General features: G+C 44.2%; 1 protein-coding gene and 1 non-coding gene across 4 annotated transcripts; one reads left to right on the top strand and one right to left on the bottom strand.

The window, feature by feature from the left end:
- The first annotated feature begins 2366 nt into the window (after positions 1–2366).
- ZNF226 (zinc finger protein 226) lies at positions 2367–17136 on the top strand. Of its 3 annotated transcripts, XM_043598677.1 has the most exons (5): positions 2367–2519; positions 3046–3093; positions 9984–10110; positions 10956–11048; positions 14461–17136. In XM_043598677.1, exons 3-5 carry the CDS (start codon positions 10077–10079, stop codon positions 16644–16646), a joined length of 2313 nt encoding a protein of 770 aa, XP_043454612.1. In that variant the 5' UTR covers positions 2367–2519; positions 3046–3093; positions 9984–10076; the 3' UTR covers positions 16647–17136. The 3 variants fall into 3 exon arrangements, with proteins under 3 accessions (XP_043454612.1, XP_043454614.1, XP_043454611.1); XM_043598679.1 differs by lacking the exon at positions 9984–10110; XM_043598676.1 differs by lacking the exons at positions 2367–2519; positions 3046–3093 and adding an exon at positions 8114–8883.
- TRNAQ-UUG lies at positions 13631–13714 on the bottom strand. Its single transcript has one exon. It is a non-coding gene; the product is annotated as a tRNA-Gln (tRNA).
- Positions 17137–18464: the final 1328 nt, after the last annotated feature.

Genomic DNA, 18464 nt, shown 5'->3' with positions numbered 1-18464 from the left:
AGCTAATATTACACTGTATGTTAACTACTCGGATTTAAATACAAACTTTAAAAAAATGTGGGCGCAGAAAATGGAGATCTATAAACTAGATAAAATGGGTGGATAAATCTTAAAAACATACACCTGAGTGGATAATATAAACACCAGGATAAATTTTATGACACAGTATCACTTATATAAAGTAAAAACACATGTGCACAAACTGCATCATACTACATTCAAGATTTCAATTGACTTGTACATTGGGAGGAATTTCTGTGTCTGCTCTGTGTGCCATGTTGCATTAAGCCAGGCACGGTTCTTAGAGGATGATTTCCCAGAATTTGGAACACAAAAACATTAAAAAAAAGACACAAGAATACTGTAATTATTATCCCACTGACTTCTGGGTTTCAATGTTGTTGAAGCAATGAACCAAATCCAAAATACTGAAAGTGTAGGGAAAATAATGTGATTTTCCATGAATTCAGTCACAGATGAATGTGGTGTTAACACTGAAATGTATAGATGAGTTTGGCAAGTGAAGTTTCTGTCATTTCATCAAGTATTACATATATACATATACATATACACATATACATCTATATATTTCACAGAAATATATGTACATATATATACAGATATATTACATATATACGTATATATACATATATATTATATATATACGTATATATATATATATTGTTGTTGTTAGAGAAAGTAGTACAAGCAGGGGAGAAGGGCAGAGGAAGAGAGAGAATCTTAAGCAGGTTTCACACTCAGCTCAGAGCTGATGCCAGGCCTGATTCCATGACCCTGGGATCATGATCTGAGCCAAAATCAAGAGTTGGACGCTCAACTGACTGAGCCACCCAGACACCTCTACAAATATATTTTTATAAAGGTGTTTACAGTATCATCATGGTATCTCATGATGTTCTCTTTAATTTCTGATACTTGCTATTTTTCATATATGTCTTTTTTAAAAACCATTCTCACCATACTTTTATCAATTTCATTGCTTTCCCCACGGGGTGATCTTTTGACCTTCTGTGGAAGGCGGGATCCACTTAATTTTGTTGGTAGTTCACTAATCTGGTCTTATTTCCTTCTATCTGCTTTCTTTGGTTTTGTTATTCGTTAATTAAATTTCTGAGATTAGTCTTTTTCCGGAGGGATTTTCAGCTTCTCCTCTATTTTAATACATGCATTTAAGGCTCAACATTTTCCCCCTATGTGTGTATCTGTTAAAATCTCCAGTTCCTGGCGCGCCTGGGTGGCGCAGTCGGTTAAGCGTCCGACTTCAGCCAGGTCAGGATCTCACGGCCCGTGAGTTAGAGCCCCGCGTCGGGCTCTGGGCTGATGGCTTAGAGCCTGGAGCCTGTTTCCGATTCTGTGTCTCCCTCTCTCTCTGCCCCTCCCCCGTTCATGCTCTGTCTCTCTCTGTCCCAAAAATAAATAAATGTTGAAAAAAAATTAAAAAAAAAATCTCCAGTTCCAACTGAGTTTGAATCTTTCTCTGTCATCGTTCAATTTTCGCTTTATAAAATACAAACTGAAGTTATTACTTTCTGGTACCTTGAAACTTTTATCATTACGAAAAGTGGCCCTATGCCAAGTAATGTTTTTCCCCCTTAAAGTTCACTTGGCCTAATACTGATATGACAAATTTTATAATGATAGGAATAATTTGAGGCTTAGGATGATGACCGATATCTTCCCGTACAAAAGGATTTCCACTCGCTTCTGCAAGGGTCCGAAGATGCCAACAATTCACTTTCATGCAGTTTCAAGGACTGAGCTGATTTAACGTTTGCCAATGAAGGCCCAGTTTCCTTTTGCTCCTATTCCTATGGTGGAGCTCTTTGGGATTTACTAGGAAGCATCTGTGGTAAAAAAAAAAAAAAAAGGATTTACGTGCTTTAGTCCCTTGAGCATATCGAAAGTGCTACTTAGCTTCTCGGCTTTTCGTGAACAGAATCTACACTCTTCTAAGTGCTGAGATGACGTGCTAAAATGGCAAGGCAACTGCAGGAGACCCTTTCAGGGATCCCTGGAAGTGAAATAGAATAGTCGAGCACTTCCGTATCAGGGGCGTGGCTTTGTCTGTTTTCCGCTACGACCTTAGGCAAAGGGTAGTCTGGAGAGCCTTGTTGTCACCGTAGCCGCAGCGCGACGCAGGTTGGCCCCTGCGGTCCAGACCTCCGTATAGTCTCGCACTCCGCAGCGACTGTAAGCCCCGGCTGTAAACGTTTTTCCCTGCGGCATTCTGGGAAGTGTAGTCCAGGAACTCCGAGTAGTCGCAGGTACTTCCATTCAACACGGTGGTGCGGGTGAATTCTGGGAAGTGTAGTCCAGGAGCTCCGGTGACCGCAGGCACTTCCGCCCCAGGAGGACGCCGTAGCAGCCATCTTTTCTCTGATTGTAGGGTTTCAGGTCCGCTGTTCACGACCCGTTCAAACTTCCCCGGAACGCACCCGGGGCCAGCAGCCACCAGCCTTTCATTGGGAGAGAAAGAGGAGCAGCGGCTAAAAACGGAGGTTAGATGGCCGGGGGGGGGGGGGGGGTGATTTGCGTTCTCCTGGGCGGAGCTTCTTCGCGTTGGGGAAGTGCCCGGGATGGGGCGGGTTCTGGTTGTGCTTCTCCGGGTTAGAGGGTGTCCCGGGCTCTCTGCACCTGTGTCCTGGCTCCCCGCCTACGACCTACCCCTCTTCATGCGGTATCGCATTGGGTGAGTTACTTAATCCCTCTATGCCTTGGTTTGCTGTTTTGTAAAAGGGGAGTAAAAGTAATACCTTCCTCCTAATACAGTGCCGTGGGGAGAAAACCAAGATAGTACAAGCAAAAGATTTAAAACTACCTGGCGGGAGTGTTGTGGTTATTAATACTACTGTAATTATCCGAGAAGCGCCTGTTTCTCAGATCTGCGAGCCCAGGATGCTGAATTGTCCTGGACTCCTGACCTTTTTTTGGAAGGAGAGGGTTGCTTCTAGTTGATACCGGGGAATGTGATTTATTGGGAATGGAAAGAATACTGGTATTTCACAACCTCCTTTCCTTCCCCAGCCCTGACTTCTCAACAAGCACTGCAGGGAGGAGGCAACAGAGCCCCACGTGAGTAGGACTTGCCATTCTTCTACCAAGATAGTCACGTAAACTGGAGAAAGTGTGGGACACGCTCTTGGGCATCGGTGATGATTACAACTGAGCCTTCATTGCAGAGTTCCGTTCTAAAAGCTTTACCCAGATGAACACATTCCCCCCTCACACAATGGCTCATTGAAGTACTGCTGTTTTTCCTACTTAAAAAAAAAATTTTTTTTAATATTTTTAATTTACTTTTGAGAGAGACAGAGCAGGAGCAGGAAGAGGGGCAGAGAGAGAGGGAAACACAGAATCCGAAGCAGGCTCCAGGCTCTGAGCTGTCAGCACAGAGCCCGACATGGGGCTGGAACCCACGAACCTTGGGCATCATGACCTGAACCAAAGTCAAATGCTTCACGGACCTACGTGCCCCCATGTTTTTCCTACTTTAAAGATGAGGAGAGACTGAGGTGGAGAACATAGCCCATTTGTCCATGGGCATCCAGGTAGTAGGAGGCGGAGCGGGACATTCTGAAGCCATCACCTGAGTTCATGAATCTCTTTGATATATTCTCCTTGAGCATAAGGGACTGGCTAGAATCATTGTGAAAACATTTTGGGACTTGACTGCAGGGACCTTGAGAGCAAGGTTTAAGGTATTCTAAGAATTTCTTATATTTTTTTAAACCGTTTTTTAAGTGTATTTATTTTGAGAGTGCGTGTGTGCAGGTGGGGGAGGGGGAGAGGGAGAGAGAATCCCAAGCAGGCTCCCTGCTATCAGCACCGAGCCCTGCTTAGGGCTTGATCCCACAAACCATGAGATCATGACCTGAGCTGAAACCCAAGAATCTGATGCTTAACCTACTGAGGCACCTCGGTGTCCGAAATCTCTAAAGTAGATTTTTGGCCTGTGTCATTTGTTTTAAATAATATACATATTTTTTAATTTTTAAAAGTTCACGTATCTGAGAGAGAGAGCAAGCACAAGTGGGGGAGGGGCAGAGAGAGAGAGAGAGAGAGAGAGAGAGAGAAATTCCCAAGCAAGCTCTGCACCGTCAGCACAGAGCCTGTTGTGGAGCTCGAACTCACGAGCTGTGAGATCATGACCTGAGCCAAAGTCAAACACTTAACCAACTGAGCCATCCAGTCGCCCCTAAATAATACTTATATCATAGAAGTAACCTAATCATTATGGAAAATACAGAAATGCATATAAATACAAATGTTAACTACCCATAACCTTGGAATGTAACAGTAACAACAACAACATTTTAGCCTGTCTGGTTGCTCTATGTATATTTGTGTTTAGTGGAGGTTGCTTTCTTTGGTCCCGGTGGGATACTGCAGTGCTCCTGAAACTGTGGCCCACAGAGCAGTGGCCTTGGCATCACTTGGGTAGAAATGCTCATCCTTGAGCCCCTTCCGAGACCTTTTATTTAAACTTTCTGCCCATGGGGCCCAGGAATCTGCATTCCAGCAAGATTCTGGGGAGATTCCTGTGCACGTGAAAATTCCAGAAGCTCAGGAAAAGGCTCTTGTCTGGAAGCTGAGACCTGGAAAATGGACCTTGCTGGAGGTCACAGATAAAACTGAGCTGGGTACACCATAGCCCCGCTCAGTCCAGTGGTTTCTCCCCCCACCCCCCGACTCATTCTTGTCAGCTGTCATGTCTGCTTGCAGTGTATTGACTTGAGCAGAAGGCAGCTGGCAAGTGTAGAGTCAAACTGGAGGGAATTGGAGGATGTGTGTAATTGGGGAGTGAATTTGTTGCCATCTTTTGTAATAGAGAAATTCTTCCGGAAGTTTGAAGATCAGCTGGTAGTTACTGTTAACATAAGATATTTTTGCTATAGTCACCTTTATCAGAACTACTGCTATTATTACTATTCTTTTTTTTTTTTTTGTAATGTTTGTTTTTGAGAGACAGAGCGTGAGTGGGGGAGGGGCAGAGAGAGAGGGAGACACAGAGAGAGAGAGAGAGAAAATCCCAAGCAGGTTCTGCACCATCAGCACAGAGCCCGACGCAGGGCTCAAACTCACGAACTGTGAGATCATGACCTGAGCCGAAGTCAGACGCTTAACCGACTGAGTCACCCAGGAGCCCCATTACTGTTCTTATAGCTATGACTATTTCCTATTTTCTTTCATCTTTTTTTTAAAATATATTTTTTAAATGTTTATTTATTTTTGAGAGAGAGAGAGAGAGAGAGAGAGAGAGAGCGAATCCCAAGCAGGCTTCACACTGCCAGTGCAGACAGAGCCCGATGTGGGACTTGAACTCAGGGACCGCAAGATCACGACCTGAGCTGAAATCAAGAGTTGGACACTTAACCAACTACGCCACCCAGGCACCCCTCACTTTTTCTTTTTATGTACCTTCAAACTTCTAGAAAAGTTGCAAAAATAGCATAACGAAGTCTCATATCTTCATCGGATTCATCAGTTACTAACTTATATTTTGCCTATTTGCTCTGTCAGTGAGTGTCAGCCCCAAACCACCAGGGACGTCTCTGTAATCAAAGCACTAGGTTGGTTTCAGCTTGTGGAAGCAAGGAAGCCCACACACCCAGGGTGTCTTGGTAAGAGGCTATTAAGTGGGGCTGCTTACAGGGTTTTTGCCTTGTGTTAACTGAGTTGGGGAGTTTTAAGCAGTGAGAGTTTCCTGCTGTCAGGAAGCAGAAGCAATTTGATGACTGAATGTTGTAATAATTTTTGTCTAGTAGATGGGAGAAATAAAATGAGACTGCAGTTGTCACTATTAATAAACTAGTCACTCATGTTAGCTGGGGGTGGGCTACAACAAAGAATGTCTTTGTGTCTGTGTTACAAAGTGTCTCATCCTTTTTAAAAAAATTTGTTTTTAAAAGGTTTATTTATTTTTGAGAGTGAGAGAGAGAGCACGAGCAGGGGAGGGGCAGAGGAATCAAAGGATCTGAAGCAGGCTCCAGGCTCCGAGCTGTCAGCACAGAGCCTAACGCAGGGTTTGAACTCCTGGACCGTGAGATCATGACCTGAGCCAAAGTTGGACGCTTAACTGACTGAGCCACCCAGGCGTCCTGTGTCTTGTCCTCTTCCTGTTCATCATGATGACTGAGTGGCCCTGTCAGATTCTCACTGATCGGTGGCAAACACCAAGCTCTAGCTGTTTGCTGCTGTTAGCTTTCAAGGCCTCCCCCTTTTTTTTTTTCTCTTTCACAGCTTTATCATACTTGTATATTATGTTTTTTGCTGAACCATTTGAGAGTGAGCTATAGACTGATCAATATGGAATTAATTGGGGCGCCTGGGTGGCGCAGTCGGTTAAACGTCCGACTTCAGCCAGGTCACGATCTCGCGGTCCGTGAGTTCGAGCCCCGCGTCGGGCTCTGGGCTGATGGCTCAGAGCCTGGAACCTGTTTCCGATTCTGTGTCTCCCTCTCTCTCTGCCCCTCACCCGTTCATGCTCTGTATCTCTCTGTCCCAAAAATAAATAAACGTTGAAAAAAAAAATTTAAAAAAAAAATATGGAATTAATTATGATAATGTACTGTTATCTAATCCACAGTACAAATTTCAGTTTTTTTCAGTTTTTCCAAGAAAGTCTTTGAGAGCAGTTTCCTTTTTCTAGTTCAGGGTTCAGTCCTGTGATATGCGTTGAACTTAGTTTTTGTTTTATTAGTCTTTATTCTAGAATGATTCTGGGGTGCCTGGCTTGCTCATTCTGTAGAACATGCAACTCCAGATTTTGGAGTTAGGAGTTTGAGCCCCTTGTTGGATATAAAGATTACTTAAAACTTGGGGTGCCTTGGGTGGCTCGGTCAGTTGAGTGTCGGACTTCGGCTCAGGTCATGATCTCTTGGTTTGTGGGTTCATGCCCCATGTCAGGCTCTGTACTGACAGCTCAGAGCCTGTAGCTTGCTTCAGATTCTGTGTCTCCCTCTCTCTCTTCTCCTCCCCTGCTCACATGCTGTCTCTCTCTCAAAAATAAACATTAAAAAAAAAATTTTTAAAAACCTTGGGGCACCTGGATGGCTAGTTGGGTAAGCGTCTGACTTCGAGTCAGGTCATGATGTCACAGTCCATGAGTTCAAACCCCACGTCGGGCTCTGTGCTGACAGCTTGGAGCCTGGAGCCTGCTTCGGATTTTCTCTTTGCCTGTGTCTCTGCTTCCCCCCTGCCCCATTAAACATTAAAATAAACATTAAACATTAAACGTTTGAAAAAATTTTTTAAAGGTTACCTAAAACAAAAAGATGGAATAATTCCTCAGACTTCATTTATGTAATTTAGATGATGGTATTCTTGAAGAATATTGGCAAATTATTTTGTAGAATGTCCCTCTTTTTTGGTTTATCTGATATTTGTTTATGATTTGATTCAGGCTGTACGTTAGCAACAGGGATGTTACAGAAGTCAGTGGTAAGGCCACCTTCTTGGTGCATCACGGGAGGCACCTGTCAGTTTGTTGTTGGTTTGACCCAACTGCTGGTGTCAAATTTGTTTTCTTGGGTAAGGTGTCTGCCAGGTTCCTGTTTTCCCTTTTGCAGTTACTTTATTTATTTATTCCCAAACTTTCACCATTTTTTGGCATCCATTGATGATTTTCTAACTATCTTTCTTTCATTCTACTTTTTTTACCTTGCCTTCTGCCAGAGGGGGAACTTTTTCTTCCTACCTATTTATTTCTTATACATTCCTTTATTTGTAACAGTATGGTTACAACTGAGATGTTTGTCTTTTTTATTTAAATTAGGTCAGGACTGTCAACCTATTTTTTGTTGTAGAAGCTTGGGTTTTATTAGTTTTCTTTATCTCCATGCATACTTGTCAAAAGTGCACTTCCTGCTTAAAAAGAAACTTCACTTGGGGTGCCTGGGTGGTTCAGTGGGTTAAGCATCTGACTTCGGCTCAGGTCACGATCTCACGATCCGTGAGATCCAGCCCTGCTTCAGGCTGTGTCCTCACAGCTCGGAGCCCGGAGGCTGTTTTGGATTCTGTGTCTCCCTCTCTCTCTGCCCAGACTCTCTCTCTCTCTTTCAAAAATAAATAATAAACATTAAGAAAAAAAGAAAGAAACTTCACTTATTTTTGTAACTTTTATAAAAAGTTGGCCATGTCTCTCTAAATATTGTCATTGAGGTTTCAGATTATTAGGAAGACAACCGGAGATGTGGAGCAGTTAATAAGACTCTCACCCGACAGTGACAACCTTTGATCTCTGTGTATTTTAACAATATTCTCTCGGTAGAGAGAATCTAAACTATAGAGTCTTATTCTGCAGAATGTGTCCCTGCATTTGCAAAGAAATAAGGAACTGGCAGGGCTCTGGGAGCTTTCCACCTCTTCGTTGGTAGCGTTATTCTCCCCCACTTGCACATGACAAAATCGAGGCAGAGAGATGTTAATGATCTGCCCAAGATGCCACTGCTACTGAATAGCCTAGCTGGGATTTCAGCCCATGCACACTGACTCCAGAGCCAGCTCTTACTGGTGCGGTCTCAATTTATATCATACCCGGGATAAGAATTCCTACGGGGATTCCCTGTAGCAGAAGCTACAGGGGCACTGTGGTGGAGCCGTTTTTGTGGTTGGACAGGTGTTCCTTGAACTACTATGGAAGGGATAGAGGGCGGGTAACTGGTATACATGTCTCATTCTGCCTGTGAAGGCTTGTTCACCCGCGCCGTGCCGAGGAAGGAGTGCCCTTGCTGATTCACAGTGAGCCGTCCCCTAGGTTAGTGACGTACCTGACTGATTGCCACTGACTTCTTTCTCCTTTCTCAGTCTGTCTTCCTAGGATTCTGTTTCTCCAGAAGGAAAGGGAAAATGAGCTTGTTCAAGGTGAGTAGGGCTTGCCTTTTTTGCTGTTAAAAATGTCCTTTTAGTCCTGCAAGGCTGGACATAAGGTCTTCTCTCTTTAGTTTTTATTTGTCTTTTAAATTTGTTAAAAAAAATTTTTTTAACATTTATTTATTTTTGAGAGAGTGAGTGGGAGCTAGCGGGAGAGGGGCAGAGAGTGAGGGAGACACAGAGTCCCAAGCAGGCTCCAGGCTCTGAACGGTCAGCACAGAGCCCGATGTGGGGCTCGAACTCACAAACCACGAGATCATAACCTGAGCCAAAATCAAAATCAAGAGTAGGACGCTTAACTGACTGAGCCACCCAGGCATCCCTATCTTCATTTTAAATATAAAGAAAAGGGGTTGGGAAAAAGGTACCTGCTTAAGTTCACACAAGAAAACCAGGGATCTGGAGGCAGAGTTGTGGTGTTCAAGTGAAGACAGGTACAGGAGGAGAGAGTGTTTCATTCAGGGACCTGGCATGCCCTTTGGATTATTTCCACACAGAATGCTACTTCTCACCTGATCCCACCTCAGTGGGACGGCAGGTGCCATCAAACAGTGCTGCGGCTAAACTGTTAAACATTCCTGGGGTAATTGGCAACGTTAGTTAAAAAGTAAAACCTTTTTAGTATAGGATACAGCGATTCAAATTCTAGGGAGTTTGCTTTTTATAGTGTTCACTGAGAGGGCTGGGTGAATAGACAAGCTTTCCTTTCCATGGCAACACTTTTTTTTTTTTTTTTTTTAAGGTTCTGTATTTATTTTGAGAGAGCATGAGTGGGCTAGGGGCAGAGAGAGAGGGAGAATCCTAAGAAGGTTCCACATTGTCCGTGCAGAGCCTGATGCAGGGCTCGAACCCAAAACACCGTGAGTGAGCTGAAATCAAGTCGAATGCGTAACCGACTGAGCCGCCCAGGTGCCCCTCATAGCAGCACTTGTGACGAGGCTGCGGGAAATCCGCGTGTGGCACTGGTGGGGTAGGAGCGGCGCTGGGAAACCTACACATTGCTCAGGGGCCAGAGCAACTTCCCCCCGATCCTTCCCACCTCTCGCAGTGGACATCGGGTGTAAGATGGAGGTTGTGTGTGTTTGTCGTAGGAGGCAGTGACGTTCAGGGATGTGGCAGTGGCCTTCACGGAGGAGGAGCTGGGACTGCTGGACTCTGCCCAGAGGAAGCTGTACCAGGATGTGATGTTAGAAAACTTCAGGAACCTGGTCTCCGTGGGTGAGGACAGCCCCCCTCTGGAGTATCTTTGTGACCTTTGGGGGCTCTTGAGATGGTTCTCTGAGTTTGGGGATTGAACTTTTCCATTTCCTACGGGACACAGGATGTCTCTGGTCTTTGTGAACGGGACCTTTCAGGTCTTTTTTATTTGGGTTTGGTAAAGAACTATAAATGGACTATGTATACTGCTACGCTTTGCCTATTCGATTTCAGATTTCACTCCTATCCCATTAATGCATTGTAAAACTGGTTTATTGAGGTCTGTGAGCAACTTTGAATGAAATAAGTAAGGTAGAGGATATCAGCTTCTGAGGACGCACTGCAGCAAAAACTGGCTGAGTGCAGGAGTGTGTGAGGGCCAGTGGGAGGGATTTAGGGAACACGGACATTGGTCAGAAATAGAGCATTCAAACGTTGTTTCAACAGTACATATCTTTAGGTATGTATTTGGGTCATGAAATAAATGCTATGTATTTAGCATTTGGGTCATGATTTAAAACAGGTTGGAAAAACACAACTTTCGATACCTCGAATCTGCAGTTGGAACTCAAAAAGTTTCCAGTAAATTTTAGCCCTCGTGTGTTCGTTCTTTGTTTTTAATTTTTTTTTAACGTTTATTTATTTTTGAGAGAGAGAGAGACAGAGCAAGAGTGGGGGGAGGGCAGAGAGAGACACACACAGAATCTGAAGCAGGCTCCAGGCTGTCAGCGCTGAGCCCGATGCGGGGCCTGAACTCATGAACTGTGAGATCATGACCTGAGCCGAAGTTGGCCGTTTAACTGACTGAGCCACCCAGGCGCCCCTCTCGTGTGTTCGTTCTAACTCGTGACTTTGCGTGTTCTCAGGACACCAATCCTTGAAACAAGATAAATGGCGTATAGAAAGAGAAGAGAAGCTTTGGTCGATGAAGACCGCAGCCCAGATGGAGAGAAATGTGGGTAAGAACCAAGCACGTGTGAGTTCTCAGTTTCCTGACCATCCTTGTTTCTCGCCACCCCTGTGCTGTTGCCCGTGTCCAAGTTGCCACACCTCTTTCCTGGATTGTGTGACTCCTCCTACAGTCTGTTCTTCGAGTAGCAGCCAGAGTGATCCTTTGTAACTTCAGGCCAGGTCAGGCTAGTCTTCTGTTCAGAATTCTTTTACGGCTTCATTCACGTAGAATGAGAACCACTGACAACAGCCTCCGGAACGTCCTCTGTGGCCTGCCGTTCATCCCCCACTTTCCGAATACATCCGTCCTCCCTCTTGCCCCATCTTTTCTGCCTACAGCGTCCTCTCTGCCGTTCCCCAGAACCGCAAAGGAAGCTTCTGTCTCAGAGCCCTTCACTCGTTCTTCTCTCTGCCTGGAATACTTTTCCACCTCCGATCCTTCAGGCCCCTTCTCTCCTTCTTTTGGGTCACTCAGTTTTAATATCATGTTGGGCTCTGACCGCCCTGTTGAAGATGCCTTCCCCTTTCTCCTCTCTGTGCCCTGCTTTATTCTGTGTCTGAGCCCTGGTCCTCACCTCACATATATTTTTGTTCATTGCTTATTACCTTTCTCTCCTCACTGGAGTGTAATTTTTTAAAGTGGGGGGATTTTTCTGTTTCTTGTTCACTATCTTTAGTGCTTAGAACAGTCCTGGTACATGGCAGGGGATCTGTAAATATTTGTTGAATAAATGAGTGAGTTCCCTTAGAGGGAAACCTGCCTTCAGTGGAGATAGCTGATAGGTGGTGAACAGATCCACGTGAATAGGGGATATTGCAAACCAGTTTTTGTCTTTAAATGAATTCCTGACCTAATTCCGATGTTTCTGGTGTCCCTGGTATACGTGCGTGTGCATGTGTGTGTGTGCCTTTCTGTACAAATTGACCCGCACCAACTTGTACAGAAACCTATACAGAACCTGCAGCGCTGTCATTATAACCAAACTGAATAACATTCTTTCCCTGTGACTTTCCATTAGTAGCAGAGCATATTCATTTGGGGAGGAATTGTTTTTTTAATTGTGGATTCTTCTGTCCAGTTAGGCAGCTCCTCCATAGAAGGGAAAATATTCAGTTTCCGTGTCTCTTGTATCAGAGAATGAAAGGTCTCAGAAAATAGCAAGCTTGTGAGTTAGCCTTTCCCTTAAAAGATTTGCCCAACTGCATCCCATTTGCTGCTTCCAAAATCCACAGGTATAATAAGAAGTGGATCTTAACGTTGTTACCTCAGACGTTGTGTTTGTGTATGTATTTAAATGTATGACTTTTGAAGGCGTTTCGTATAATGACACCTTTATGGCTTGCGATGATTCTCTAATCGTTTCTGATCTGTTTCTTCTAAATATTGTAAGCTATGGAATTGATTTCCCAGCTCACTAAGAAACCGTTCTTCACTTTGAAAATTATTCTTTTTTTTTTTTTTTTCCAACGTTTATTTATTTTTGGGACAGAGAGAGACAGAGCATGAACGGGCGAGGGGCAGAGAGAGAGGGAGACACAGAATCGGAAACAGGCTCCAGCTCTGAGCCGTCAGCCCAGAGCCCGACGCGGGGCTCGAACTCACAGACCGCGAGATCGTGACCTGGCTGAAGTCGGACGCTTCACCGACTGCGCCACCCAGGCGCCCCTGAAAATTATTCTTGTTGAAGACCAATGGATCTATATCCAGAATTTTTCCACACTGTCTTCAAAGAGTCGGCATTCGTCCCTGGCCTCTAAATTTGATTCTTACTTGGCAGGGTAGTATGGGGAGGGTGATTAGGGTATATTTAGAGAGATAGTACAGGGGCGCCTGGGTGGCTCAGTGAGTTAGGTGTCCGACTTCGGCTCAGGTCATCCATGATCTCACGCCTGGTGAGTTTGAGCCCTGCGTTGGGCTCTGTGCTGACAGCTTGGAGCCTGGAGCCTGCTTCGGATTCTATGTCTCCCCCTCTCTCTGCTCCTCCCCTGCTCATGCGCGTGCACTCTCCCTCTCTCTCTCTCTCTCTCTCAAAAAATAAAAACATTAAAAAAAATTTTAGATAATACAAAAGTCTCAGAAGGATCTAGTGCATAAGTCTTCATGCTTTTCTTTCTTTAGCACCTTTGATTTTCTCCTCAGTACCCCCTTGGTGTACTGCTGCCTCTGGTGCCGCCTTTCACTTTCTTAGTAATCTGTTTTTACCTGTCCTTTTCTTATTTCAAAAAATGTTTTGTTTTTATTTTTTTTCAATTTTTATTTACTTATTTATTTAAACATTAATTTATTTTTGAGAGAAAGACAGAGCATAAGCAGGGGAGGAGCAGAGAGAGAGGGAGACACAGAATCTGAAGCAGCCTCCAGGCTCTGAGCTGTCAGCACAGAGCCTGATGTGGGGCTCGAACCCACAAACCGTGAGATCATGACCTGGGCCGAAGTTGGACACTTAACCAACTGAGCCACCCAGGCGCCCCTCAAAAATTTTTTTAAATGTTTATCTTTGAAAGAGAGAAAGAGCACAAGCGGGGGGGCCGGAGAGATTGGGAGACACAGAATCCAAAGCAGGGTCTGGGCTCCACGCTGTCTGCAGAGAGCCTGAGGTGGGGCTCGAACCCACAAACATGGAATCATGACCCGAGCCAAAGTCAGTTGCTTAACCGACTAAGCCACCCAGGCACCCCTTATTTCAATTTTTTTTTGTTTTAATGTTTATTTGTTTTTGAAAGAGAGAAACAGAGACAAGAGTGTGAGCAGGGGAGGGGCATAGAGAGGGAGACCCAGAATCCAAAGCAGACTCCAGGCTCTGTGCTGTCAGCAAAGAGCCTGATGTGGGGCTCGAACTCAAAAACCATGAGATCATGATCTGAGCCGAAGTCGGACACTCACCCAACTGAGCCACCCAGGTGCCCCTTCTTTTCTTACTTCAAATACTTGTAAAAGTTCTTTGGCTCCTCTGTCCTGTTCACACTTAAACTGGGATTTATAATTCTAATTCTAATCATCATCATCATCATCATCATCATCATCTCAGACCTCAAACTGGGATTCATCTATGCATGCGCTTCTTGAGTGCCTGCTAACTGCTACGCACTGTCAAAAGCTGTCAACACTGCAACACGCTTGTCCTTACTGATCATGCATTGTGGTGGGAAAGACATGTCATTTCTGACGTCATTTAAATGGTATGTCAGATGGCAGTAATTTTGTTTCAAGTAGGTTTCATTGATGCTAAGCTGTTGGGAGTTTAATGGACTACCTCTTGGTTTCTATCAGTATATAAGCCAGAGTATTTCATACGTGGTGAAAAAGATAAGCCGGACCATCCTGAGGTTCAGTAAAGTCTTGTACTGTGTCCTAAGTGTGAAATCTTGACCCTGAACAGTGCTTTCACTTGTCCTCATGTCTGAATTCTGACCCTATAGGAGGGAACAGTCAAAGTGAGCTGAGGACTCTTCAAGACAGAGGACCACGTGAAGAGCTTTCCTGCTGGCAAATCTGGCAACACATCGCAAGTGACCTAACCAGATGGCAGAACTCCATGAGAAATAGTTCTCAGTTTCACAAGCAGGGTGATTCCCCCTGCCAGCTTGGAGCGGGACTGTCTATTCAGATTTCTGAAGATGAGAACTATATGCTAAATTGTAAAGTGGCTGGTCCCAGTGGTACTGAAAACTCAGAGTTTCCAATTCTGAGAGTCCAGGACTCTTGGAGGAAAACGTCTTTGACCGAGTCACAGAGTTACCAGAACAGATATCAGCAAATTTCCATGAAAAATCATCTGTGTCGGTGTAAACAAGATGTTGACGCGATCGGTTGGATTTCACATCCCCTTAATCATGGAATACACAGAAGTGACAAATCTTATTGCCACGATGATTATGAGAAAGACGGCATGAAGGTTTCAGCATTGAACCAGGATAGTGTGATTCACACAGGACAGAAACCTTACCGATGTAATGAATGTGAAAAAACCTTCAGTGACCTCTCCACCTTTGATCTTCATAAACAGTTACACTCAAAGGTGAAGTCTCATACATGTAGTGAGTGTGGGAAAGGCTTCCGTTACAGCTCAGTTCTTCGTATTCATCAGAGAGTTCACGTGGGACAGAAAGGCTATACGTGTGGTGAGTGCGGCAAGGGATTCAGTCAGAACTCACTTCTGCAAACCCATCAGAATGTCCACACTGTAGAGAAGCCATTCAAATGTGAGGACTGTGGGAAAGCCTTTGGTCGTAGATCAGCACTTACCGTTCATTGCAAAGTCCACACAGGAGAAAAACCGTATAGTTGTGAGGAGTGTGGGAGGGCCTTCAGTCAGGCCTCTCATCTGCAGGACCATCAGAGGGTCCACACTGGGGAGAAACCATTCAGATGTGATGCGTGTGGTAAAAGCTTCAGTCGGAATTCACATCTTCAATCCCATCAGAGAGTCCATACAGGAGAGAAACCATACAAATGTGAGGAGTGTGGGAAGGGCTTCATTTGTAGCTCAAATCTATACATTCATCAGAGGGTCCACACGGGCGAAAAGCCCTACAAATGTGAGGAATGTGGTAAAGGCTTTAGTCGGCCTTCAAGTCTTCAGGCCCATCAGGGAGTCCACACTGGAGAGAAATCCTACATATGTAATGTGTGTGGTAAAGGCTTTACTCTGAGTTCAAATCTTCAAGCCCATCAGAGAGTCCATACAGGAGAAAAACCATACAAATGCAATGAGTGTGGGAAGAGCTTCAGGAGGAACTCCCATTATCAAGTTCATCTGGTAGTCCACACAGGGGAGAAACCCTACAAATGTGAGGTATGTGGGAAGGGCTTCAGTCAGAGTTCATATCTTCAAATCCATCTGAAGGCCCACAGCGTGGAGAAACCTTACAAGTGTGAGGAATGCGGGCAGGGCTTCAATCAGAGTTCCCGACTTCAGATTCACCAGCTGATCCACACCGGAGAGAAGCCACACAAATGTGAAGAGTGTGGGAAGGGATTCAGTCGTAGAGCAGATCTCAAAATCCACTGCAGAATCCACACAGGAGAGAAACCATATAATTGTGAGGAGTGTGGGAAGGTATTCAGGCAGGCCTCAAATCTTCTGGCGCATCAGAGAGTCCACAGCGGCGAGAAACCTTTCAAGTGTGCAGAGTGCGGGAAGAGCTTTGGCCGCAGTTCACACCTGCAAGCCCATCAAAAGGTGCACACCGGAGAAAAGCCATACAAGTGTGAGGCGTGTGGGAAGGGCTTCAAGTGGAGCTTGAATCTGGACATGCATCAGAGGGTCCACACGGGAGAGAAACCCTACAAGTGTGGGGAGTGTGGGAAGCCCTTCAGTCAGGCCTCGAGTCTTCAGCTGCATCAGAGCGTCCACACTGGAGAGAAACCGTACAAATGTGATGTGTGCGGCAAGGTCTTCAGTCGCTCTTCGCAGCTGCAGTCTCATCAGAGGGTTCACACAGGGGAGAAACCTTACAAGTGTGAGACCTGTGGCAAGAGCTTCAGCTGGCGATCCAACCTTACCATTCATCACAGGATCCACGCCGGTGATAAATCTTATAAAAGCAATAGGAGTGGTAAGAACAGCAGAGAATCTACCCAGGAAAATAGTTGCATAAAATGATTTTTTAAAAAGAAAACCCCAGTGTCCCGTGAATTCTTCCAATCATAAAGTTCAGAAGAACTTGTTTGTTTCACTAAAGTCAGTGTTCAGCCCCAGCTTGACATATCCCAGTAGTCGGGAGGCCACGCAGCAGAGAATGCTTGTGGGTTGTATAGCGAAGTACAGTTTGAACTTTGAGCTTTATTATTAAATACTATTCAGGGGAGAGGCTTTGGAAAGTACAAGTTTTATCAGGCCTTGTACAGAAGTCTGATGGACATGCTAGAATGAATGCCCGTTAGAATGTAAGCTCCATAAATGCAGCGACTTGTTCTGGATCTGCAGAGTCTTAACATGCTGGGGACTTTGGAGGTGCTCAGTGTTTGTTAAATTAATGAATGGGGAAAATGGTTTATTTGAAAATTGTGTTGAGATCACCTCCGGAATTTCACAAAAATTTATATTCAGAAGAGGTGACCTAAAATCGGCCTTCATGAAATTAGTTCAGGGAGACAGTTGAACTGAGACCACTCAGTACTGCAGTCTGTCCTGGTAGTTTGACGTTGCCCTGTTGTGATGAGCTCCTGTCTTCTCCAGCCTCTCATCAGGTTGGGTCTTATCATTGGACCTTGAACTTAGTCTGCATAAAATCAATAGAATCCCAGACAGTTACCTTTTGTGACAGCATAGACCAAAAAATTGCTGATCTTACAATAATAAGACCTTAACACTGTCGATTGTTATTTTCAAGAATATCAAAGCAGGGGTTTAAGTGTCAAAGTTCCACTAATGACACACATCTCTTAGTAAATGTTGAATTGATCATTGGTGTCTTATTCTCCATATTTCCATCCAGACTTTGACGTCATTGCCTTCTAAGGGTTTTAGCATTACTTTCATCAAAACTTCTTAGGTAGAGAGGCTATTTGAAGTTGATTACTTTTGTCAAGTTCTCTATCCCATTACTGCGTCCTCTCCCCACCCTGAGAAAGAAGGAAAGAAAAATTATTTGTTGGAATTTGAGAATTTCCTCAAACACATTGACCATTGAGGCATGACTGACTTTCACGCTTTTTCCTAGCAGTGGATTGAATAATTGCTTTTTGTTTTGAAACTGGTCAGTATTTATCAAAATGTAGAATGTGGAATCCCTTTGATCTGGAGAAGGTAGAATATGAACTTACGATTTGGAGTTTCAAATAGAAAAGGTCAGTAGCACATCAGTGCTGTTAACTAAATTTTTTTTTCTTTAACATTTATTCATTTTTTGAAAGAGCAAGAGTAGGGGAGGGGCAGAGAAAGAGGGAGACACAGAATCCGAGGCAAGCTGGAGGCCCTGAACTGACAGCACAGAGCCCAGTGCGGGGCTCGAACTCAAAAACCGCGAGATCATGACCTGAGTTGAAGCCGGATGCTTAACCGACTGAGCCACCCAGGCGCCCCATAACTGAATTTTTTTAAAGTGGAAATAAATGTTCATCAGTAGGGATTTATATAAATATGTTTTGATATACAATAACATTCATTAAAATGATGGCTAAGGCTTAAAGCCAAGACAAGAATGTAACAGTTTAAGGCAGTTTAGGGACATCAAGTACCTTAATCAAATGTGTGTGTGTCTATGAATATGTTAATAATGCATCCAGTCATGTGAAGGGATATTTACGTTATGTAAATAGTGGCAAGGAAGATTCTCAGAGATTTTATAGTATTTAACTCAGATTTTTCATTGAGCATCAGTTTTATAGTAAAATACTGTTATTTTACAGCAGCAGAGTAAACTATGTAAAATATAATTTTAAAAATTTCTAAGAACATATCTCTTACGGTAAACTCATA

The sequence above is a fragment of the Prionailurus bengalensis genome, chromosome E2 (assembly GCF_016509475.1).
Source record: "Prionailurus bengalensis isolate Pbe53 chromosome E2, Fcat_Pben_1.1_paternal_pri, whole genome shotgun sequence".
In the NCBI taxonomy this organism is placed as follows: Eukaryota; Metazoa; Chordata; class Mammalia; order Carnivora; family Felidae; genus Prionailurus; species Prionailurus bengalensis.
This window is presented reverse-complemented; position numbering and strand designations above follow the sequence as displayed.

Excerpts from the sequence above, each read along its gene's own strand:
- ZNF226 (XM_043598676.1), top strand. Across the intron at positions 10,111-10,955 it reads CAGGAACCTGGTCTCCGTGG|GACACCAATCCTTGAAACAA; the intron begins GTGAGGACAGCC and ends GCGTGTTCTCAG. Across the intron at positions 11,049-14,460 it reads CCAGATGGAGAGAAATGTGG|GAGGGAACAGTCAAAGTGAG; the intron begins GTAAGAACCAAG and ends CTGACCCTATAG.